At 38.4% G+C, this 25,219-nt stretch overlaps 1 protein-coding gene across 2 annotated transcripts in view; it reads right to left on the bottom strand.

Moving 5' to 3' along the window:
* Positions 1-2,254: 2,254 nt before the first annotated feature.
* The window catches only part of ALS2 (alsin Rho guanine nucleotide exchange factor ALS2), a 44,513-nt gene continuing 21,548 nt past the window's right edge, over positions 2,255-25,219 (bottom strand). Inside the window, exons 13-34 of one of the 2 annotated variants that reach the window (XM_075429964.1) lie at positions 22,731-22,893; positions 21,809-21,940; positions 21,451-21,579; positions 21,002-21,072; positions 20,549-20,615; positions 20,077-20,279; positions 19,869-19,934; positions 17,876-17,974; positions 17,120-17,284; positions 14,264-14,375; positions 13,885-13,962; positions 13,628-13,761; positions 11,340-11,528; positions 10,986-11,103; positions 10,302-10,459; positions 9,463-9,585; positions 8,266-8,442; positions 7,816-7,861; positions 6,121-6,182; positions 5,331-5,480; positions 4,926-5,022; positions 2,255-3,534 (exon numbers count right to left, since the gene is read on the bottom strand). In XM_075429964.1, the coding sequence (XP_075286079.1) occupies positions 3,496-3,534; positions 4,926-5,022; positions 5,331-5,480; positions 6,121-6,182; positions 7,816-7,861; positions 8,266-8,442; positions 9,463-9,585; positions 10,302-10,459; positions 10,986-11,103; positions 11,340-11,528; positions 13,628-13,761; positions 13,885-13,962; positions 14,264-14,375; positions 17,120-17,284; positions 17,876-17,974; positions 19,869-19,934; positions 20,077-20,279; positions 20,549-20,615; positions 21,002-21,072; positions 21,451-21,579; positions 21,809-21,940; positions 22,731-22,893 (2,578 nt within the window). In that variant the 3' untranslated portion in view covers positions 2,255-3,495. The remainder of the gene's footprint in view (positions 3,535-4,925; positions 5,023-5,330; positions 5,481-6,120; positions 6,183-7,815; positions 7,862-8,265; positions 8,443-9,462; positions 9,586-10,301; positions 10,460-10,985; positions 11,104-11,339; positions 11,529-13,627; positions 13,762-13,884; positions 13,963-14,263; positions 14,376-17,119; positions 17,285-17,875; positions 17,975-19,868; positions 19,935-20,076; positions 20,280-20,548; positions 20,616-21,001; positions 21,073-21,450; positions 21,580-21,808; positions 21,941-22,730; positions 22,894-25,219) is intronic. The other variant, XM_075429965.1, reaches the window with a different exon arrangement.

The following is a 25,219-nucleotide window of genomic DNA, read 5'->3' as shown; positions in this document are numbered from 1 at the left end:
GCTTGGCCCCATCCTCCTGACACCCACCCTTCAGATATTTGTAGGCATTTATAAGGTCCCCTCGCAGCCTTCTCTTCTTCAGGCTGAAAAAGAGTCAAAAGGAGTCCATCACCTCATGTCTACAAATATCAGTTATCCCAAATTTGTGCTACAGGGCTTACCTCCTTAAGTAGTAGAACATGAAATTCCTTGACCCTATTTGTCTTACTGGAAAAAAAAGCCAATCCAAACAGCCACCTGACAACATCACTGCATTGATACTAAATCAGCCTACAAGTACATGGCTAGGTAGTTCAAAGAAACGTTTTGTTTCACAGTCCCGTATCTTTCCTCTACATTATCTCTCACCATACCAGGACAGGTCGTTCCCTAAACTGCTCCTAACAACAAGCACAGTTAGGAAGTGAACCTACTCTCAGCGAAATAAGTCAGTAATGTATAGCAGCTGGCATTCAAGACAGAATACTTTATGAAGATTAGGAGCAAGGAAAAATTCTCTTTTGAACTCCAACTCCCGATTCATGCATATCTCTAATATTTAGCTAATGGGAATTAAACAGGTGACAAGTTTAATTAGCTTTGCTGTAGCCATGAGAAGAAACTAAATTTCACAGTTGCATGGGGGAAATGCATCTATGCAGTACAATGGTTTCAGTACAGTGCATATTTTCTTACCTGCAAACACCACAGAATACATCATGTTCAGCTCATGCAGAATTTCCAGAAGGAAAGAGTATTTGCTGAATGTTAGTAGAGCAAGTAACCTCAGTGCCCTAGCTAATCTACGGACATCCTCTCCTTTCTAATCCGCAGAAACCTAACCTTAGAACCACTCATTACCAGGGAGAACAAATCCCCTTAACCCTTTTCTTGCATAAAAAGCCTACTTTAAGTTGTTTCTCACTTAAGTAGTTTCTTATTCTCAGCAGCTTTCCCAGTCAATAGAGCACTGGTCTCTTAGGGTCTGACTCCAGCTACCATGCCTGCAATCACAACGAGAACCTACAACACTGTAATATTGATCTGTTGCTGGTTACAGTATTTCTGCAGCAGCACAAGAAATACCCAGCTTTCAATTTCAGGAAAAAAAAGAGGCAAAGATGATGAGAAAAAAGTATTTACCATGAAGCAATACAGACAGAGAAGTCCTGCAGGTGAAGTCATTTCTTTGTTAGCTTCAGAAATGCACAAATCAAAGCTGGTCTGTACTGATTTCCTAATGCATCACAGCCCATGTAGGCTGTAAAGTGGAATCTGTGTCAGAAGCACATTTAATCCTAGGAGTCTCTTCAGCTAATAACTGAGCTATATATCAGAAAGACCAAAAGACAGCCCAGGCTGTCTGCTTCCATTAATCAGCAAGCTACATTCATATGTGATATCACTACTTTTTATGAGAGGGGTGGTATGTGTGTGTACATATGTATGTAAAGGCAGATGTGTTATGTGTTCTTTGTTTTTTAGTTCTCCACTTTGCATTATTCACAACAAATCAAGTTAAACATTCAAAGTTGCTACATATTTGGTAGATACACCTCCTCCTTGAAAGGCAGAAAGATTATGGAAAAACTTACCAGCTCTAGTTACATTCTCAATTTAAGGCACAGAAACAGTGTGGGAGCAAGGTCATATGAGCTGAAGATTAAAATAGTTCCTTTCTTCCAAAATATCTGAAGACAACAAACACTGACCCTCAATAGTTACGGGGGGTGGGGGTGGGGGGGTGGGGTGTCCAAACTTGGTTTTAAGGAGTACACTTCTAGAAAAGGTGAAATAAATCCCGAATTCAGATCTTTGCAGATGGAAACTATTGCCATTGATTTACTCAGCTGTTCAGCATAGCTCCTTTTCAAAGAGCAGTTCTGCTCCTACAGGTTTCAGTTAAATACTTTTTGTACACTGGGTTCCAACAGATGATAGCATGGAAAGACTGCATCTAGCACAAAAGATTAAGTGTTCAAATTCCTGGCTTGTATTTCATTATACTGTCCACCCTTGTGTATCTTCCCCCCTCCCCTTCTCAAATTAACTTCTTTTTATAGCTTCCCTTTTATTCATATTATTGCTTATCTCTCAAAAAATTAGTCAGTATAATTTAAAAATAAGATTAAGCTAACAAAAATTGTTTGCAAACATGAAGAAGTCTTATTTTCTATTATCTCTATAGTCTGTTGCGAGTGTAACAAGTCTAACAATAGTTTTAAACATCATCTTTGAATTACTCTTTCTCCTTCTCTGATAAAACTAAAAATAATTTCAGGAAGACCAATCTTTTTTACTTTATTATGAAAATTGCTACATTACCATCACTGTTCAAAACAGTATTTTGACATACGGTTTCTTTCCGTTTAGGTGCCAGTACACAAGCCACAATTACTATTTCAAAAATATGATTAGTATTATCTATGGTAGTTTGACATAACTTAAGCCATTAGATCATTCTATAATCTATTCCTCCCTCCCCCTTTTTTGAATGGTAAAGAACAGCACCTACAATACCCAAAGCATCCACCGGTGTTATTGGTATAAATAAAGTTAACCATAAACCACAGAAGAACACACACACAAAAATCCCTCAGGGAAATTACTTGTTCTCTACAAGTTCAAAATGAAACAAGGTTAGCTTTTTTCACTCTGACACATAAATTAATAAGCAAAAGTCTCCAATCTAATCCATTGTCAGCTTGTTCAAGAGCACATTCCCATTCTCCCATCACATAGGCTTCCAGAGAAAATGTGTGTCCTCAGACTACAGGGTAATGAAACTGAACTCCACAGATTCTGGGTATTTAATTCAGTGCCAAAATTTGAAGTGGTCAGTGCCTTTTATTTATTTCATAAACAGAAAGACTAGTGAATGCTTTTATATTTATAATTCTAGTAAAAAGGGAAGTCCATAATAGTATCGATTATTTCCACAACAGCACATTAATACTGCATTCAGCAATTCTGTTTAACACAGATGCCTCAAAACCTTTACAGCCAAATACACTATAGGTTACCCATTATAAATACTAACATATTTCTATTTTTTAAATAAACAATCATAATAGCTTAATTCAGGAAGACCGAATGGTTCTGTGGTGGAATTCATTCTCTTTAAATGTTTTTGTTGACAAACCAGGAATAATAAAACCAAACCCACTGCTTTAGAAGCCATGCAGTCCAGACTTTCACACATACTTTATGTATATGCCATGCCTTTTTGCAGCATTGTTAATTGAAAAGGAATAAATAGTCTTTCTGTTAGAACAGGAAATTACTTCTTCTTGGCAAGTACTTGACAAACCAAGTCTCTAGCTTCATCACCACTTCACAGACAGCAGCCTCTGTCTGCAGTTATTCAATCTTAAAACTGAAAGTTCAGAAGAAACAACGGAATATTTTCATCTGTAACGAGATGCATTTTCTAAGTGCCATTTCAGGGAAGAAAGTGGGTATTAGTGAAGTTCCACTGAGCAGATTATCCCACAGAGCCAGGTTGTAAATGATGGTCTAGGTAAGCTTTTCATGTTGAATCTGGTAGTAACATGCCTGAATTAAAACAAAGTTCAGTTTAGCATACATACCAGTTCTCAGTGAGCTGATAAAGCATCATACACAAAAAGGATGATTTTTTTTTTTCTTCTATCCTAGAAAACACAGGACTAGGCTTTCTACAAGCAGTGATGATAGCAACACTCAATACATGAGAATCTTGATATGTAAACTAGCAAAATGAACAACAGGAGATTTTAAGTTACAAATTATGTCCAACTCAATGAAACAAGACAGCATGATTTGGGACTCTGAATACTTCCTCAGCTCCCAGCTTTGCCAAGATGAAGTACTTTTTTTTTTTTTTGCTCACAAGTCTTTCTTTGCCCTTTGACAGAACGACCCAAAAAACAAAATATTTTCTTACAGGACAAGGATGCAGGGATTAAGCATTTCAAAAGCACTCAGTCTGAAAAGCAAAGGTTTATCATCTGGATAAATACCCTGACCTGCTGCTTGATAGCTATTCACTCCTTAATGCTGTTTCAGATATGCATTGGTCAGCTACGACCAGAAACTTAATGTCTCAGATAACACTTGCACTCATGGAAAGTAAGATTCTGCTTGTACTGCATGGATTCTTTGATAAATTTTAACGAACTCAAATCTTCCCTTTTTGCAGCTCTATAGAAATAACAGGTATGAAAAAGCCTCTGCACCCAACTATTTCCAATTTGCACAGACACAAAATACAATCATGTTCACCTAGCAGCTCAGCTTAAGGTTTTTACTTAAGTTTCAGGTTAACAACCTCCCTCCAAAACAACCACACAAAAAAGCTCCACATAGATGAACTGTCTCACGACCCATTTGTTTGAACAGTTTTGAGGTACCAAAACAACCTATTTCCATTATGGAGGTCCTAGTGTACAACAGGATACCAATCAAAACAGATTATCTCCCTTTTTCCATACTTAAAAAGAGAAGAGAATAATACTAAATAGAATGTGGAGAGTGACACAGTAAAGAGATCTTCCCCCAATTAAATTCCTGAAACATCTTGATGTAGTGTTAGACTTAAACATTATTGGAATGGCTTATCTCCAAAGCAGCACCTCATTCCAATTTTTACAAAGGGAATAAGGTTTATTATGTTGCAGGGGAATGACAAGCAACAAGTGAGCATTCAGAACAGTCAACAGCAACCAGTGTTACATTTGAATAAATCACATATGCACATTGCACCATTTTATTAGCAGTGCTTGCAATTGTTAGGTTATCCTAAGCTCTAAGTTAAGTTTCCTTGCTCATCCTAGCTAAAAACTTGAATAAAAATGTCATAGAAGTTACAACCTAATGTTCATACAATTGTCCTATGCTGATCATCATTGGTCAAAGCTGATTAATGGCCAAATAAATCTTTTAATAAGTTCGAATAATTTTCATACCTTCAAAGTAGTGAACATGATGCCTTGCTCCCCATGCTGCAGATAAGGATCCATCAGGTCTTCGATTAAGTGCACCTCAGACCCCAAATTCCTTATCCTGTCACATGGGGGAGAGAGAAAGAGAACAGGTGAATGGAAGATACCATTATAATGTTTTTACTTTTTTGTACATGGTGTTGCACAAAAACCACGCTTTTCCCTAACCTCATTCCGAGGTCACAGCCATTTCACAGTTAACTGTTCAAAATTTTTTCAGGCCAAAGTGAACAGCCAAAATGGAAAATTTACGAAGTTACGAAAAGCTAGCAAGCAGTCCTATAACGAGAAGCAGGTCTGCTTAACACAGGTAAAAGTACTCATACTACCTACGTTGAGCTTGTGACTGATGCCACTCTTAGGGCCTACCTGGCTCGTAGCACCACATAGAGAAAAACAGGAAACAAGTCATCCATGGACCACAGAAAATCTTCCTGAAGAGTTTCAAGTACATTCTGTGAGATCTCTTCAAAAGTCTGCTGAATCACCTTCAGCTTGTCAGCTGGGGTAAATGTGGTACTGTTTGGAGAGCAAGAGCAAAACAGATAACAATAAGAAGTTACATATCTGCATCTAAATTAGGAATACAATTTGCTGGCTGGCACGTCCCCATGCCCAAGAAGATGAGCCAGATCATTCACACCACAACAGCCACAGCTGCCAAGGCTATGTAGTACCCCAGGCTACAATTACCAGATCCAGGCACACCGCTGCAAGTGAAACTGTCTTCACAGTTTTAAGTAGTTTTAACATAGTGGTAAAGGGGGAAAAAATCCCTTTCTAAAATCCCTTAAATTTCTGCTTATATTTTCACAGCAGAATTCCTTATATCAGCTAACAGACACAGAAAAGTTCCCCCCACAGAAGCCATCTTGCCACAGCTGCTTAGAAATTCACATGTATATTTGATTAGACATCCTCCTGCCTTTGATTCTAAATGGCATCCTATGGACACATCTCTTAGTGACATTTATGAGGCTATATTTCATTCCCCATTATGAGAATTTGCTAACAATTTTAGTAGGAATTCTGAAACTTCTTGGTGACCTCTCCTATGAAGGTGAAGAAAAGGTGTCAGGTGAAGGATCACAATCAAGTAAACAAGACACTACTATAGCAGGAACAGTAAAACACTAAAAGATAAGTTTCAGAGAATTACCTGATTTGCTGTAAACATTCAACTGCAGAGGCAAAGCAGGCATCTTTTGTATTTGATGATACCTGTGTAATCATGAGAAGATTTATCATGCAGGTTTAACAGCCTCACTTTCAGTAGAGGAAGAGAAGCAGCATATCAGGCAACACTAGCATAAAAGACTTTTTTTCCAGTTTTCCAGTGCAAAGAAAGGGGAATGTGCCTGGACGCTAAAGTCATCCAGGAAATCTGCCTACATATAATTTGTATGAATTTCATTTAAAATTCAGAAAAGCCTGTACTGATTCCTTAGTATGTCACAAGAATCAGTGATAGTTTTGGCTGTCTTCCAGGTGAAGCAAGACTGAGAATCATTAAATCTTAATGGTTAACAATCAAGAGGGAACCATAAGACTGGAACAGCTGAAACCTAGAAAAGTCATAGCAGTCTGTTTGGAGCAAACAGAAAGGAACAACTACAAATGTTAGCTCTTAACATGCAACTGAGCCTAAGTCTTTCTGAATGGAGCAGGCAGAGAATGGATGCATGCAAAAAGACCTAGAGAAATTCACAGAAATGAGGAAACTGGACAGAGGAGAGAAGCAGATAAACATGATGTCTTGGCTAAAGTCATCCTGTTTAATTGAAGGAATGACCCAGCAAATAAGGTAAATGGCTGCAGAGAACATCATATACTGCATAATTCAGAGAAGACACAAGCCGCATAGTACTTCACAGTGGAGGGGCTCTACTCTATAACCAAAAAAAGTCAGAAGCGTGAAGGCTTCAACAGCTGGTAAGAATTTTGCCCAGTACCTAAAAATACAGCAGATGTGAAGTAACTCAAGAAACGTGTTATTGCTGGATTTTGTAACATTTAAAGTCTGAGTGGAGGTTTGCATCACATCAATCGTCAACTTCATGGTTTGGGAAAAAGGAGATTTGTCTTGCTGGAAACCCACAGTCTCAGGGGTGGAGTTCAGCAGCAGCTTTGGTTACTATTACAAACTCGTAACACTTAATCTCTACCAAGGGTATCAGCTTGTCCCTGCACAGCAACTACTATGATGAAAGCCATGCTTTCAATTATTACAGACTGTGCACAAGCCACAGTTACAAACAGGAAAGAGGTGAAGGCAAGAGTATCTAAATGACTATAAGAAATGGAAAATTTCAAATAGACGTATACTGTTTCATAAATAGATATGATTTAAAGCATACTGTGAATAGTCATATTGTTCAAAGTTATGATTATTAAACTGCTCTTACTGGAGCACAGAGATTCAGGACTACACTATTATGATTTAAAACCAGTGTTCAGCCACTTTCACCAACACGATTAAGAATAAAAACTATACAATACTTCTCCTAATCAGAAAGTATGCAATAGTATAACTCTCTTTATCAAGCAGCTTGAAAATTTCCTTGGCAGACTCTTATTCTCACACTTTCATAACTGGAGACCAAGCAAATGTCTTCCTCAACTAGAATTCATTACAGAGTAAGACTGCAAGTGACAAACCCAGACTGACAGCTATTGTAAGCAATCACTAATGCAGCTTTTAAGTAGCAGACAAATTTTAAGAAAACAAGATAGCATAGCACCTCTCAATCAAAATGCTTGGACAAAAATTCTTTGACTGCTTCTTCATGATCTCAGCTTCTTGAAAGAAGGACTGGGCAAAGTACACCTGTAAATCAAGACCCAATAAACATACCTTTCTACTCTCTCCAAGGATGGATACAGTTCCTGGCCAAAATTTCCTGCAAGAAACCCAACATAATGTATTGACAGAGCACAGTCTTAAGGCATTTTTCTCCTTATGAAAATGAAGTCGTCATGTTGTTCCAGGAGATACAACAGCTCTTTCTACAAGATCAACTATATCTAGCACAAATAGCTGGAAAATAGCCTAATTTGAAATGCCTTGCTCTGGTTTTGTAGGGATGCCAATCTTTTCTTCCTTTTTTTCTTCCCCTCCCTCTCTTTTTGGAAGAGGGAAGTTTTGATTCACTCTCAACCATACTAACTAGCTTGAAGATATATTTAGATGCATTTTAATTTAAAAAAAAAGCACTTGAGATAATAGGGTTTTTTTTAGTGGCTTTATCTATTTACATTCCATAATCTTTTTCTAAGTTCTGTCTTATTGTTGAAGCATACTCACACTTGCACTCCAAGAAAACTTAGAAGAGCCATATCAGTTTGTTTGTTTAGACGCAAAACACATTCCCAGTAAATATCTTCCTCACGCTCGTTGTCTAAGGCATACAGCATAAATAGAGGAGGATAGAGTCGTGGCAGTAATACAGGCAGCAGCAAGCCAAAACTGGTTACCACATAGCTACAAAAAAAAAGAAGAAAAAAAAAGAGGGGGTGGTTTGAAGAGGAAGACATTTTAAAAACTGAATGAAAAAGAAATAATTGACCAATCTGTCATTTAGTAGGAGCCTATTCTGTGAGGGATAAGAATAATAATATCAGTATGAATCCATCAAATAGTACCTGTGCTAAGAAATACTTAGGAGTAATTTTCCATTACAGTCCACATACAGGTGGGTTTGGGGCAGGGGCAGTGGTTGTGGTGCAGATTTTTTGTGGTTTATGTGTTTTAAACAGCACATTGCTTTTCTTCCTTCTATAATGTCAAAGTTGAATACTGAACTATATTCAAAGTTGTACCTGTAATCTTCATGCTAACCATTTAGCCCCCATTCTGAGCCACTGTGCTGACAGCTGAACTTTACCTTCAAAGCACACACTAGAAAAAAGGCTAAAACCCATTAAGTCATCTGACCTAGCTCCACACACTCACACTCCAGGCTTCATAGAGTCAGCAGTTACTTGGCATCAAGCTGTAACCCTAACAGGGAAAGCTGAACTCAAGGTACCTACTAATGCCACCTGCACAGGTCACTGGAGCATTTCTCAGATGGGTCTCCCTACTGATCCCTCTTCCTTGTTTTGACCACCCCTGAGGCTGCTGTGGACAAGAACGATGGACTCAAGGGTGATCTCCATATGACTGGCTATTTGTGATGCAGTATATGTGCCCTGGACCTGCATTACCCCAAACATTTTTCTGAAGCCCAGGCCCAAGCCTCAACTTGTTTACCCACAACAGACAAAAGCAAGTTTGGGCTTAATTAAAGAATCCTTGTGTGGAACAGGGATGAAATGTTTATTGCAACCACCATGTGGAAGTTTGCTTATCAGAAACTGTCATCAGAACCAAAGGGAAAAAAGTCTGCTCATATCCATCAGTTAAACATGTGCTTATCTTTCTTCCCCCACCCAAGAAAATAACTGCAAACAGAAACAAAATTAAGACTTCCTTAGTTCAGTTTTTTTTTCCTTTAAGTACCCTGGCTCAGGAGATTCTGATCTGGACTCAGATTTCCCACTGCAAAATGATCGTCGTCCCTTTGTCTCTGTTGCCAAAAATGGAATTGTGCTGCCCTCTTCTGGAAGATCAGGAAACAAGAACCTAAATAGCAATACACATAATATCGCATGATTTCATTTCATAACGTTTCTACAAATCACAGCATTAGAAGGCAAGACTGGAGAGGAAAGACAAGTCAGCTGAAATAAATACACAGTGGACTAAGACAGCACAGCTAACACACGTACAGTACCAGCTACCTGGAAGAAAACTTACAAAGGCCAACCCCTCATGCCAAAGACACCTTTCCTACCTTGACATAATCACTTCCCTCCAGTCAAGGCTTCTAATAGTTAATAATTTGGAGTATTTCTGCTTTCATATTGGCAGGACCCAATTAAAGCTGTAATTGCTCTCAAGAATCTAAGCAAACACTTCATAGGAACATTGCTCGTCCACCTTGGTAACAACTTCAATGGTATACACTGCTAGTTCCCATCCTCACTGTTCTTCTATACCCTTTGACCACTGTCTTTTCACAGCATGGATATCCAGAGACACTAAAGTGGAAATCCACATTCAAGATGAGCTTCTTACGGTCATACTTTAAATTACAATGCAGGATGTAATTCACTGTGGTGAAGATCTTAATTTGTCTATTTTGACAGAATATTCAAGACTCCTTAAAAAGGTTAAGGATCTATAAGCAACCCCCAAAACAGAGCAAAGATACTGGCACACTTGGACTGCATAAACACTAGACAGTTTCAGTACATGAATTCAACAGTAGTTTGACTTGAAAATTAGAGTCTCATTACCTAACCAGTTGGAAGATGCGTCTGAGGTAGGACTTTATCTCTCTTACAGCCTCCTGCAGTAATCGTCGATTAGCTCCTACTCCAACATAGGTCATTCTGTAGACAGCTACTAGCGTTTCTACCAGCTTGCCCAATGGATGGAGCGGAGTATCACAAGCCTGAGGTGAAAATTCAAGAGAGATGGGTCAGAGATCCAACAAAGGGTTTGGAAAAAAAAATATTACTAGTACATGAAAAAGCAAGTTATATTTAACAAACTGGCATTTGGTTTATAAAATTTATGTATTAGCTGAATACAGCTCACAGAGGAGTCAAGACAGTACAATAGCTTGTGTTACTACCTGGAAAAGTCATCTGTCCAGTACTATTAAAATTAACATGCAATAATAACAAGCATTTCAAGATGCTTTACTGGGATCCAGTGTACAAGAATTAAAACAGTAACTGAGCAGAAACTGACTTTAAGGCAGTATCCATCAGGTATATAATGATTTTAGTCTTAGTTGTGGATTTTAATTCAATAAATAAGGATGTTATGAGCAAACATGAATGAATATAACATGGATTACAAGAGTGCAAATATGGAATGAATTAAGAAAAAGTATTACAAAGTAAGCTTGACAACCAGGTATTACAAAGTGAGCCTTACCAACAAGCTACGTGAGCATTTCAGAGTCACAATACCTTTGTCAAATATTTTCTTATATTTTCATATTTTTCCAGGGTGAAGGCACCAATGTGTTGTGGAATGAACTCCAAACTTTCCAGTGTCTGAGTATGTGAGCGGCTCAATAATTCTGGGCTGCAGTTATAAAAAGGACAAATACATTGTACAAATTATTTATTAGACATACAGTAGGAAAAAACCTGAAGCTAACAACTGAACTAATTATAAACATCTGTATGTCCCTGAAAAGGTTTATAGTGCAGAGTTCTGATTTTCTCTAGGATTTGTTGTTTGAACTTTTACAGTTAGAGATTTCAGTTTCTTTCTCAATACTTTCTTCACCTTGCTGACTACAGTCTCTAGGAACCAACCTATCTTTGTGTTGCCGTCGGTTGGTGGTCAGGGCCACTGCAATGTTGTCCCAAGCCTTCCATCTGTCCCCCTGGCCTGGGCTCTCGCAACCAAGCTGGTTCCAGCATTCTTCAAATACTGCCTTCCATTTCTCATCAGGAGGCACTGCCAGGATCCCAAGTTTCCGCCTAATAAAATGACCAGTTAGCCTGTTAAAATCAAACAGTCGTGAAACAACATATTCAGCTATGAAAACCACCTATAGCTAATGTCAATCTAATATCTCATACTATTTTACCGAAAGCTGATACACTTAGTCTCTACTGTGAACTAAGTTTCACTAAGAATAAACCTAGAACCTACTATTTAATTAATGTCTTGAGTTCCAACACCTTTTTAAAAAGACCTTAAAGTTATCCTTAATTCTTTTCCTTGCTAATTAACATATATTAATCCATGCAACACATTATAATGCTACAAGATTAAAATGTTTTTAATACCTACGTGTGGTAAAAACTATGAACATTATTACATTAGACAAGTCAGTCTTTTTCTTTCTTGTAGTCTTCTTCTTCCAGGAAATGGTTTAATGCAAAAAGGACTGGTTTGATTTCCAAGAAAAAAGGACATACTGCACTTAACTGGGCTTATCTTCACCACTGGCATTCATTCAGAAGGCTCAGGACAGATTCACATAGCAAAGACAGTACAAAAACATCCCAAATATCTCACTATCCTGGAATGTACAAATAGCATAGCTACACAGATAAATACCACGAACGGATACAAGGCTTCTGCCCCCAAAATAGTATCTACATGTGACATCACATGACACATTACGGATGTGTTGGTAGAGGGTAAAACCAGCTCAGGCACCTTTTCACTGACAGCCGGTGGTCAGGGATCCTCTATAGCCAAAAGAAAACCAAGAACTGTTGTTCTCCCTGTATGTACAGGCATCTCTGCATCTCAGACATGTAATGAAATTTAGGGCTTTGAAAAGCTTTCATAACACAAATAAATGCTGTCAGGGTTAACAGTTCTATCTTGATTTAAATCAAGTGTCAGAAATAGTCAGACCTTTCATTAATATTTTTCCACTACATTTGAGATGAGAACTAGCTACACAGGTATTTCCCCGTGCTTCCAAGTTTCAAAAAAGCAGAAAAAGTAGGCTCTAAGCCTTATCACAAATTATACCACAAGATTGTCAACTTCAAGAGAGCTGGAAAAGGGTACATGAAACCCTTATTTCACAAGCAATCTTCACAAATATGTACATACATTTATTCATAGACTCCCTACTAGGGTAAAAAGCAGACAGTTGCTAAGGTTGCAAGTCTTCAGTTCAGCAGGGAGGCCTGCTTAACTTTGCATCCTGTTGTAGGTGTCAGCACTGTCACGAGAAATTACCAGTGAATGCTTCAGGAAGCACACCGAGAAGTAATCTAGGTAAAAACATTAGCATTGTGTTTCCCATTTTAATCTGAAATTTGAGAGTATGCTTCAAATATATTGAATCCTGTACAACAATTACTACTATTGTAAACCAGTATACAGTGCTACCAAATACTGAAATTTCACCAACAACTCTGTAAATTTACTTAAATTCTTCTACTGAAAGTCATCTCAGTTATGACTTAAATAAAGCAAACGTATTTTTCTGCAAAGATAATGAAGTAAATTGACCTAATGCATCTGCTATAAATAGGGTTGTATGGATACTTCTCAAAATTACTTTTTGCCAAGTTGTTAAAATACTCTCTCTTGCAATTCAGCAGTTTTTTCTACTATTTTCTTATGCATTGTTTGGAAGAGGCATAGTAACTAGTTAATTCTGTCCAAATGTATCCCCACTGGCATTATTGAATGACACATTATATGAATTAATTTACCAACAGAATAATTGGCAGAAGGCAAAGAGGTCTGTGATTGCCTTAATCACTCAGATGTAACTTAGTCTTTCTCAGTACCTCAGAAGTCATCAGCAGCTGTGAACTCGGGTTCTAATAATCAGTTCAGATATAAATAAAAAACATTCTGAGACTGCTACAGGACAGTAAGCAGCAGGTTGGCTATCCTGTACTTTCATGCTGTTACTTGCGTATTCAAGTAGTAATTAAAGCATGAACAGCTATAAAGAAGATTTTTATCTTATTTTATTTCCTAAGCAGGAGGGAAAAGGAATCAGAAAGAAAAAATGTTTTCAAAATCTGTTTCTCTGGAAAAAAAAATTTTATCTGGCCTTTGAAAAAAGACAATAGTATTACTGAACCATATGAGAAATTGTTTCTTATTCAACACTCACAATGCTTTAGGTTTGTCCTTCTCATTCTCATACAAGCTAGGCTTGAAGTAGGTTCCTGTGATTTTTATCCCAGATCCCCATTCTCCACTGAACAGACCTTCAATATAATCTCCATTTGGCAAGGTCAGTGTTCCCTTGAGAGAAGATAATAAAAAATTTAACTGAAATCCATTTGGAACCAAATCACAAGGAAAGAGACTTTTTTTTTTTTTTTTTTAAGATGGTAACAGTTTACAAGTGACAACTGTAATACCAACCTTCCCACTCAGAGTCCAGTTATCTGAAAATTCCCCCTCATAGACTGTATCATCCTCAGAAAGCAGAATTCCAGTTCCCTATAAAGAAAATCATGAAGAACACAAAGCGGTAATTGTAACAGAAGGCCAGATCGCAGATCTAAAGATACACTGGAAAAAATGTTACTAATTCTTAGCAAATAATAATTTTTTTTAAAAGCAGTTTCTGAAGTAGTCCTAGGTGAAAGAGAGAAGGGATTGTGAAGACAGTTTAAAAACCCAGGACAACAGAAGGTTAGAAGAACAGAAGGTTTATACAGTCTAACATTCACTCACGTACCCCAGAAAGCCACCACACTTGGAAAAGTCACTATAGCACAGAGCACAGTGTTCAACTCACCATCATTTTGTTGGTGCTGAAGGCTCCTTCATAATACAGTCCAAACTGAGTAACCACGACGCCATTGCCTTGGCAAAGATCATCTTGCCACATTCCCATATACTTTTCTCCTCTAAAGAAAAATGAGGTAGGAAGAATACAGTCTAATTAGTACATTTATATCCGTTCTTTGGCTTCACTGCAGTATTTGACCATTACAGAAACCATTAGAAAAAAGTCATACAGCACTTTCTTGAGGTCTGTCAATCTAGTTGCACTAGCTTCATGGAAATAATGACTCTTTTTGATTGAAATAAACTATAATGAACTTCCTTTCACAATTCACATTACAAATTGGCCACATCCAAGCAAAGTGTTCCTGATAACCTGAAACAATGCTAAGCCCAGTTAAGGCCAATTCAAATCCAAAGGAACCTGAGCAGTAGGCACAGCACAGAAGAAACCGGGAAATTTGCTAGCTGATTCGAATCCGCTTTACATAGATTTAAGTTGCATATGAAAGGGGATCTTCAGCTTCACCAGGCATCTACACATTGTATTTAAAAGTTATTTTAAAAAGATGCAAGAAGCTTATTTTAGGCATATTTTTTTTTTGCCAAAGCTTTTGATTTTTTTGCCTGAAGTCAGATGAGAGTTTAATTGAGAGAATAATAAATGAAAGAAACCTAGCCTTTTTACCTAGGGGACAGGAGGTAGACCTACAAAGTCATACATGACATTTTGAAAATATCAGAGTGCAAAACTGCAAGGAAATAGATCACATTGTAGAAAGTTTCTGGATAATAACCTAACTAAGGCCACATCATAAAAAAAATATTAAACAATTAAAGATTGCTCACAAGTAAACATCCGCCTCTCTCAGACTACTATTTAAAATACTATTTTGTAAATGTAAGTCCACAGAGGTCAGGCTAGAGTGTTTGAAACTAAGTGCAAGTCCCAAATATTTTGAAACAATCTATTTTTACAGTTGTTCTGAAAAAGAACATGATGTTTTCACCATACAATTAATAATGAAAAAAATTAACTTGTCAAGGACTTTTTTTGTTTGCTTTTAGAGGGAAACTAGTGATGGTTTAATAGAACTCCGCTTATCACAGAGCACTTTCCTTCCAGTATCCAGGAAAAATTATGGTCATAGTAAAGAGAGTAAGCCCAGTCATTAATCTAAATTCAGGGGTACCTTCCAGCTGATTGGACCCATAACCTAGTAGGATGTTGGTCTGATTCATCATGCCAGCAACTGTGGTATTTGTTGGGTGAAAGCTTCTTGGAGAGACAGATGCAGCATACTCAGTCACCAGGATGGAAGCATAACAGAGTAGAAGCCCCACTCGCACAAATGACTGGTTTACAATAACGACAGCGAGTTATAAAGAGTGTCTGCAACTATTTATTATTTGTCTGGGCTGAAGAACAAGAAGTGAAGAAAATTAATCCTTGGGCCACAAACATATGCATATATCCTTCCCTGAGACCAGAAAGAAAACTACCATGAGGACAACTCACTCATACTTGAGTAACTCTGGAACAGAAAGCAAATGCCACACTCCTTCCCCGCCAAGAACTGCCACTGCATTTATAAATCCTGGAGGTGAGAGGACCTGCAAGGAAAGCTGCCATCTCTTTAGCTTGTCTTAGATAAATAACTGACTAAATAAAGTATGTGGAGACATCCTGACACTAGAGTATAAGAACAACCACTGCCACTGAGCAAAACTAGACGGAAAACTGACATCAAGAAATACCTAGAGATGCTACAATAGTTCTGTTTCAGAAAAACATCCACATATGCACACCCACACACCCCCTTCTCCTCCAGGCTTTTTACTGTCTGCTTCTTAAGTGGGTGTCCTGGGTTCGGCCAGGACAGGGTTAATTTTCACCAGAATCCAGGAAGGGGCACAGCTGGACGGGCTGACCCAACCTGGCCAAACAGAGCAGGGTATTCCACACCATGTGCCGTCATGACGGGTTCTGGCTGGGGGGAGCTGGGCAGCGGGAAGTGACTCGCGGCTCGGGAACGCATGGCGTATTCTCCTTATCTGTATCGTTGTTGTTACTGTTCCCTCTGTTTGCTGTTCTCTTAAACTGCCCTTATCCTGACCCACCAGTTTCTGCCTGTTTCTTTCTATTCTCCTCCGCACCCCAGTGCGGGGGAGGGGTGGCTGCGTTGTGCTTTTGTTGCCGGCCGCAGCCAAACTATAACAGTGGGCTTTCAGTTCAGTTAAACAAAAACCAGTTTCCTTGGGCTTTCACCAAAAGCTCTCTTTTCAGGAAAAAACAGCATTAAATTGGTGACTCAAAAAACAGACTATATTGATCTCTGCTCAGACAGTAGTCCTTCAGTGCACGTAACTAGTGCAATTCTGCTTCTGAGACCATCATTTCGCTAATATGCCCTGAGAGAAAGTATCTCCCCTTTGCTGCACTGACAAAGTAAGCCAATGGAAAACCGAAGCACAAGCTGAAATTTACCTAGTCCTGTATAGCTGATCACTGAACAACCCAGTCTTATAGGCCTGAGATGAAAGAATACTCCTCACGTGACATTCATAAAACTCTCAGTGCTTGCGCAGCAAGATACCTTAATAAGATACCATATTCAGGCAGAAAAAAACGAAGCAAACAAAACCCCCACATGTATTCCAGAAGCATCAAAAAGCAGTCTCTAGACTCAATTCTTTAGATCATCAACCCAGGCATCCTAGTGTTAAGGGGTGGGAGGGGAGGGGGCAGGGGGGAAGGGACATGCACTACTACTGCTGCTAACAGATCCAGATGAAATCCCTTTCCACTCTTTTTACAATTCTACGTCATACCAGTGTTTAAGGATTTATGGAACTGAAGCATTACCTTGTGATATCATCAAAAACTCCATAACCACTCTTCTTATCCATTGTCCACTGTCCAATGAACATACTGGGAGAGGAAGAGGTCAGCTTCCCACTGCGTAGCAGACCATGCCCATGACGCATGTTATCCTGAAAACACCCTTCATATACCTCACCAGTAGCATAGCTATAATGAAAAAGAGAGAATAAGTAAGAATCCTATAATCTACTTTTCTGTTGTGGGGTTTTTTGTTGTTGCTCTTGGTGTTGGGTTGGCTTTTTTGGGGGGTGGGGTTTGGGGTGGAGGGGGAGGAGCTGTTGGTTTGGGGTCTTGGGTTTTTACTCCCCGGAACAGATTAACCTTCTCTTTTTGCTTCTAGGTATTATAGAATTCATTGGAGCCACATCCAGCAGTAAAAGTATATTTGGGATAAAAGTGAGCCTTTAATACAAGTGTTTTTATGCTTTGCTGTTTTAAAGCAACTCTCTCCCCTGTAAGCAAGGCTATTAGAAGTTGTATTTCTCTCTCAGGAGAAAGAATCCTCTATTATTGAAAGGTGGTAGCAACATTAGAACTTATACTAATAACAGAACACTGTACAAGTATGCATTGTGAGCAGTCCACCACAGGCAAAGCAGAGAACAAGCCAAGCTAACTATAATTACAAGTCTGAAATGGAACAGGAAAGCTACACACAGAGGCTTGGTAAGCAGTGTGCCAGAGCATCAGCCCTACTCTCCCTTCTGCAACAACAGCAACACAAGTGCTACGTGTTACCTGTAGACTCCATGCCCACACATTTTGCCTTCCTTCCAGTATCCCACATAATGGTCATCCTTACTCAATGCTTTGTTTGGCACTCTGTATTCACCATACCTGTCAACGCATGGAAATGGAACACAAGCAGACATAACATTAACACATTTCACGAAAAACAGGAACAGATACGTATCACAGATCCATTCTAAGATCAGAATGCTCTATATAATTTTTAGCGCATCTCTTCAACTACAGCAGTTACATTTAAGTTATTTTTTTGAAGAGAAAGCAGGAATTGCAGCGTCACTAGGTCAATTTAGTCCATACTGCTTTTCTCCTGTTTGATTGCGGCATGTTGTGTAAGTATTCCCCTCTCTACCACTACTGCAGCATTTTTCTCAGCTTTCTAAAGGCCACAAGTCTTCTCATCCTAAGACTGCTTCTGCCTTTGCTGTTTTCTTCAGGTATTGATAATTCAAGCACACCTTTATTCCAGGGAAAGATGAAAACATATATCGCTACAGAGAACGCGTTTAGAACAGATGCTAGCTTCCAATTATACTCAAAGAGCAGCACAGAATTGTTCATAATTTCAGTATGCCTGAACAGAATGAGACACAGAAATTTTATTTATTGATTTTAATCTTCTCAGGAGATTAAAATCCAGTTATGAAAGTTCTCCTGAGAGCATGCCTACCCAACAAGACATTTCTATTGCTACATGCTGAAATAGAAATATATGCATCTGACAATCCTAGCAATTACACCTAAATATCAATCCATTTATTTCTCGTGGGGATTTTTTTGTAATATTTCCATGTCTAACAACCCTAAAATCACCACGGTTAGTTACACTTACTATTAGTTAAAAATGATCGAAGTGCTAATCTAGTTTTATAGTTTGACATTATACCAATAGCGAAGGTGCATTTTAAAAAAGCTGTATGCAGCCAGATGACATTTCTATTTCCCCTCCAACTCAATACTTCAAAAATACATCTGGAAGCCAATGGGAGTCCTCATTTATTTTTATCCTGCCCAGTACAGACATGTCTGCTCACAAGATTCACATAAAAATGCATTTGGAAAGGAGTTAACCTCTTAGCCTCAACAGTGCCCTAAGCAGATTCTTAGCAATGAAATCCATAGATTAATTCAAACCTGTGTAATAAATTGAGTTACTTTGAAGTGGTCTCATTTGTTTGACCAGAAAACTTGACAATATCTAGGACTTCCACACATCCTATTTTCAAACTCCTCTGTACTAGTTATCTTAATCATCAGGATCACATACTGTCATTAGTTTTGTTTTCTGAAGTCTCAGTTCAAGGTTTTATTGTCTCCTTCCTGAACTATTAAATCCTTGCTCTACCAGAAATACACAAAGGAAAACATGAGAGAAGATGCATCACTACATTGTATGAAAGGCACTGCATTTTCTAGAAATATAAAAAAAAACCCAGCACTAGAACTTCTGAAAGAATATTGCAACGCAAAAAGTTAATAGTTACCTATACAGCAGAAAGTTGACTGCACACTTTTCAATTGGCTTCCTCTGCTTAGGATTTACAGCCACCTACCCATTCTTTCTCCTCAGCTGTTTCACCATTTCTTTCCTCCATCCTACAGCTGATTACCCCAATAAGTTTCAGTTTTTGTGAAAGCACAAGTTTTTAATTATGCAGTTGCAGAGTCTGTTGTGAAGACAACTAGCATACCTCTGGATAAATGAGAAATTATGTCTGTATGTTGATATATAGATATCTTGTTAATATACATAACCCTGAGTCACAGAATCACAGAATGTTCGGGGTTGGAAGGGACCTCTGTGGGTCATCTAGTCCAACCCCCCTGCCGAAGCAGGGTCACCTACAGCAGGCTGCACAGGACCTTCAGTAAGAGTCAATAAGATGCACTGCAAAACTTTTTAATTAAAAGGTTTTTGTTATTATCTCCTACAACAAAAGTTATTTCTTGCCTTCTGGCTCCGCAAGTAGTGAGAGGATCTTACCCATCCTCCAGCCCAGTCCGAAAAGTCCCAGAGTACATTCTTCCATCTGCCCACTTTAAGATCCCTCTGGAAAAAACACAAAGCCACACACATCTATAAGATAATCAGTTCACTTTGCACTTCACAAGTAACTTCTGTGAATGAGCCCACTTATTGACACAGCAATCACCTTATTTTGTTTCCAGCTGCTACGTTCAAATGTTTTTACCTGCCATGGGGCTTTCCTGAAAGCCATCTCCCATCATAAACAGCATCCTTAAATCGAGGGTCCTTATAGAAGGTGTATTTGGCACTGCGAGAAATAGGAGGTTCTTGTCTTGGCACATTCCCACCAGCTCCATACAGAATTAAGTCAGAAGTCCCTCTAAGGGCCTGATCCACTGCTTGGCTTATTGCTCTCAGCCACTTCGTCTGAAACAGAAAGTGTTTCATCACAGAATTTAGCTAACATCTGTCTTTGCACTGAATCTCACCCTTATAGCAACTACAATAGTCTCTTTTGCACTCCTCAGTACAGTGTTGTAAATTGGAGCACTGCTACAGTCAACCTGCATACGAAGTTGTAGAAAGACTTCATTCTTGGTGAATACTTATGCAGTACTTCTCTTTTGGTTTCACAGTAGGAGAGAAAAAACTCATTCATATCACTGAAGCCATGTAAAATTTGTAGATATGCCTACCTTTTCCTGTGGTGTTGAAGAAACAAGAACAAACTGTTCTTCTGGTGTTGTAATCTTCAATCCACTCCTATGGGGGGGGGAAGGGGAGGGGAGGGGAGGAATTTTAATCTAGTGAAAATTCATCCTGAAAAAGGCAAGGTTTCTTAGAGCATGAATATTGTATCTTCCTTCCCACAGCCCACCTAGCATTTACTCAGTATTAAAGTCAGTAGTGAAAAGAAGCAGCAGAAAAGACTGCTTGTTTTCCTCTTGACTACCTTATTCTTTCTGATGCTTATACAACTTTTTTTTTTGACACACAGTAATACAGTAAGTTTTCTGAAACAAGAAAGAGGACTAGACATGATTGCATCCAGCCTATTGAGCTCCTAGTTTACAATAATTGGTTACAAAATGCTCATCGTCCCTCCCAAGATACCTGGTTATTTCAGCATCACAAGCAAGGATACTCACACACTACCAGCTTCTTCTGAAAGAGCTTCTACCCACAGTGTAGACAAGGGAAAAATATGGTGCGTTGAGAACTGCAGGCAAGGAGAAGGAGAAGGGAAACTTCACCAGGTACTGATCCATTACTCCTGCCACATACTTTTTCTGAACAGTTATTTTCCTTTCTTTGAGGACTAAGGAAAACTGAGCATTACAGGCTCCTTCTATGCACCTTGCTCTGAGAAATAGCCATGCCAGCCACAGGGCAACAGCAATAAAACATTAAAAAAAATTTAAAAATAGTACATCATTTCAAATTTATCTGTAAACATAAAAAAAAAAAAAAAATCGCTTTTAAGTGTTCAAGTAACACTGCAGTGAACAGTGCAAAAACTTATCTTCACTACATGAAAAGTATGTCATATTGTTTGAAGCAAAGAAAAGGTTTTGTTCCTGGATACAAGCTGGCTTACCTGAGCATGTACCAAAGCATCGTTAAAGAGGATGAACCAGTTTACAGAGAATCTTCCAGCATGCTGTAGGGACAACCCCCGATTGCTGCTTTCACAGATTAAACGACGCTCTGGCTTCCGCAAGGAATCCTGCAGGTAGGGTTGAAAGAAAATTACAGAAGCTTACTTCTCACTGATTGTGACTTAAGGTCAATGCTATATGTCTTTCATAGCAAAGGCCCAAAAGTTGAGTACTACATCAACACGAATTAGAAAAATGAGACGTGCAACTGGGACAGCAGCATCAGTAACAGACTCAGGATATAATGCTAACAGCAAGAGTTTCAAACTGCTAATGGACTGACAATTGTCATTATACCGTCATTTTCCCAGGAAAGGTCTTCCAGAAGCCAAGTGTGTATTCTGCTTCTTTCCTTTTTCTGCTAAGATGGACAGCAAGGCTCTCATAACAAGAACTAGAATCCTGTAGCTTCTGGTATTCTGGAGATGCCTATAGGGCACAAGGTAAGACAGACCTAAGAGTATTTCTGAACACCTGTGCCAACAACACTAACCAAGCTGCAATGCAACTGCTCATTTTATTAATTCAGCACCAAACACATGACAGTTGGTCTGGTTAATAAAGTAACAGTGGAGGCTAAGTTATTTTCTTGGTCACATGTTCTGTTGGTGTGCTGGGAGTTTTTAAAATCACAAAAGTTCTATGAATTTTAAGAGGAGAATGACTAATATATGATTACATGATCTACCTTCTTGCAGCTTAACAAGCTGTAGCAGAAGTCATGCTAATAATTGCAGGAGTAATACTTTAAATGACTATATTGGGATAAATGTACAAAGAGTTATTGATCTTGTTTAGTCAGCTTTTATTTCAAAAGAATGCAATTATATACATCTAAATGGTTGGTAAAAGTCTACCTAATATATCTGTAGTATTTTTAGTAGAGTATTACAGCCAAGGATAGCTACAATAATGATGCCACATCGAACTGAAAAGCAACAGGTAAACAGCAAATACTGTATTTGTAATTAAGCTCTCAGGCACACAAACAAGTTCTGGCAGGGTAACAAGTTTCTACCGTCATGTGATCTGTGCAGGTGTGGTGTAAGATTGCACAAATAAATGTGCATGATCTTCTCTGCAGCAAATACAAGTCTAAGGTAGCTTCTCTGAGGACTAAGCTATTTCTCATTACCTGGCATTTGCTTCACACAGTTACTTCCGAGCCGTAAGTTTCATATGTATGTTTATTCAGATATAGATAACAAAGCCAGCTTACCACTTCAAAACACGTGGCAAGCTTTAGCAAAGTTCTAGCGTAATTATGAAGTCGTCCAAATGGCATGAAAAACAGAGCATTCAGAACTTCCACTAGCTGGAGGTTTTCCTCATTCTTCTCACTTAGTTTCTGTAACAGCTCCTGATTTTTACTCAAGAAGTCTCTAAATGATGGGACCATTGGGGAACAGAGGGAGGAGAAAAGGAAAAAAGACAGCAAGACATCAGTGATGTTTTATATAAATGAGCTCAGAATGCCCCTTTTTGGATTATCACAAACCAATAAAAATTACAAAAGCAAATGCATGCTGCTTATTAATCTATTCCCAATTTAGGTTAAGGAAGTACAGTAATACAGACATGTAGCTCTCAAACAACTGCAACACAGGACATTTTTTACTTCTAGTCTCACAATCTCACTCATTAAGTTGTCCCACTTGGAGAGTAACTTTTTTCCCCTTTAACAGTTGGTTAGCAAAAGAACTAACAGGTGCAATGACCTCCCCATTACTGTTAGAGTAGTAAGTTTCAAACACTGTTGATTCGCACAAGAAGGCCTGAAAGAATCTTAACCTTGTTCCAGTGCACTTCCCTAAAAACATATCCAAATAATTTCTTCCCCACCCCTGCTGTTCAAGGCAACTGACCAGTTTTTCCCCTAACTAGAAAAATTACATCCTACCTCAAAGAAAGGCAGGAAATCTGTTCAATCCTCAGTCTGATTTCCAAGAGGGAGAACTAATCTAGTTCAGAGAAGAAGAGGGAAATGATTCCGAAGACAGTACATTAGCACACGAACCCAGGATTTCTTCATTAAAAGGAAAACAAACCTACTTCTCCCTCTCCTTCACCATATCTTTGTGCACAGATGTGTGGCACACATGACATGTGCATTAAAACACATCCAGCTGGTAAGCATTTAAATCACAAACTCCAAGAACCAGGTGAGCCTCAGAAAGCAGGCCCCAGGGACAGCAAAACAGATTAGGGAATTTCACAGCAGGGTCCCTAAGAATTCTACATGATTAATAAGATAGCATTTCACACATCAAAATAATGTACCTCGTCTAGGTCTGCTAATGATACTTCAGAACTCTCTTGTTCAACAAGCCATAGGAATAAAGTCTTCTTTAGAGAAGACCATATTTCTTAATTTTAAATTTAACCATCTGGATAGCTTGCATTTTTATAGTGCTTCAAGACCCTCGCATGGAGGTCTCTGTAGAAAAGTGTCAAATAATAACAGATTCATAACACCATAGCTCATCTACTCTTTCAGAGGACATGCTCAAAAACCTGCCAACAACGGAGACTTCTATTGAACCTAGCACTTTTTAAAAGTTGGGACTACTGCTAATGCATTCATATTGCAGAATATCCATAAAAGACAGGCTGACATCATTAACGACTCACTTAAAACATCCCTTGGGGAGGGAGTGGGGGGAAAAAATAATCATTATCAGGAAAGATATTCTTGACTTCCCTTTGCACGTAGCAGGACAAAACTTCTAAGACATCTTCTCCCTGAAGTTTCAGAACCTGAAAAAGTGTTACTCACCTAATGAGACCCTGATTGCAGTAGAAGTTGTGACACCTGACAGTGACAACTGATGTGAAGAACTCAGTACAAGTAATTTCAGCATCCAGAACTTCTCTATACTAATTATAAAGAAGCTTATATTGAAACTAAGATTTCCTTTAAGTCACCCTAAAAATCTTGACCAATGCAGAAAGATTCTCAGTGTCTCTCTGCAATGGGATTTTGTATTTAGTCTTTGGCACTGGTCCTCAGGTGCAGAAGATTCTTTGCACTAGGTACCCTGGCGTTTCAAAGAACGTCCAATAGCATCATTTACACAAAATTCAAAGTGCTCCATAACAGCTGTAACAGACTTACTCCCAGATTACAGAATTTAGGTCGGAAGCAAAGCTGGCAATTCATCAGACAAGTAAAAAAATACCCTCATTGCAACAACTTCTTCACAGCACCAGAGTGAAAGATGCACAGTGTTGTTACTTTATTTCCCAGACAAAAATACTACTGAACAGAGAAAAAAGCTTTACTATATGATCTATAAACTTCAAATATACTGTCACGGGCCTTAAGGTGCAATTCCTTCCTCACATTTAAGAGCATCTCTGCATGAAATAAAAGTAAGGCAACCTTGAGAGGCAGAGAAGATACACATGCAGACATGTTGTTATTTTTGCATCATTTTAAAGTGTTTCCATAAACTTAAAGAATTCAAACGAAAGTGAATTCACATTACCTACTCTTACTAATTCTTCAAGAGAAGTTTGCTCTTCTTTTGTATTTTCTTGACAGCAATATGTGAAAGAATAAAATACTAACAAACACTGAATAGATGACGAAAATTTAACCTCAAGCTAAGCTTTCAAAAAAATCATTATCTGAGATCTATTTACATTTCTTTCTAGGAATTTACAATAATTAATGCTTTTTTCCTCCTTTCTCCACCTTCAAGACAA

The sequence above is a fragment of the Opisthocomus hoazin genome, chromosome 9 (genome assembly GCF_030867145.1).
Source record: "Opisthocomus hoazin isolate bOpiHoa1 chromosome 9, bOpiHoa1.hap1, whole genome shotgun sequence".
Classification (NCBI taxonomy): domain Eukaryota; kingdom Metazoa; phylum Chordata; class Aves; order Opisthocomiformes; family Opisthocomidae; genus Opisthocomus; species Opisthocomus hoazin.
Note: the sequence above shows the minus strand (reverse complement) of the source record. Positions and strands in the feature narration are given on the sequence as shown.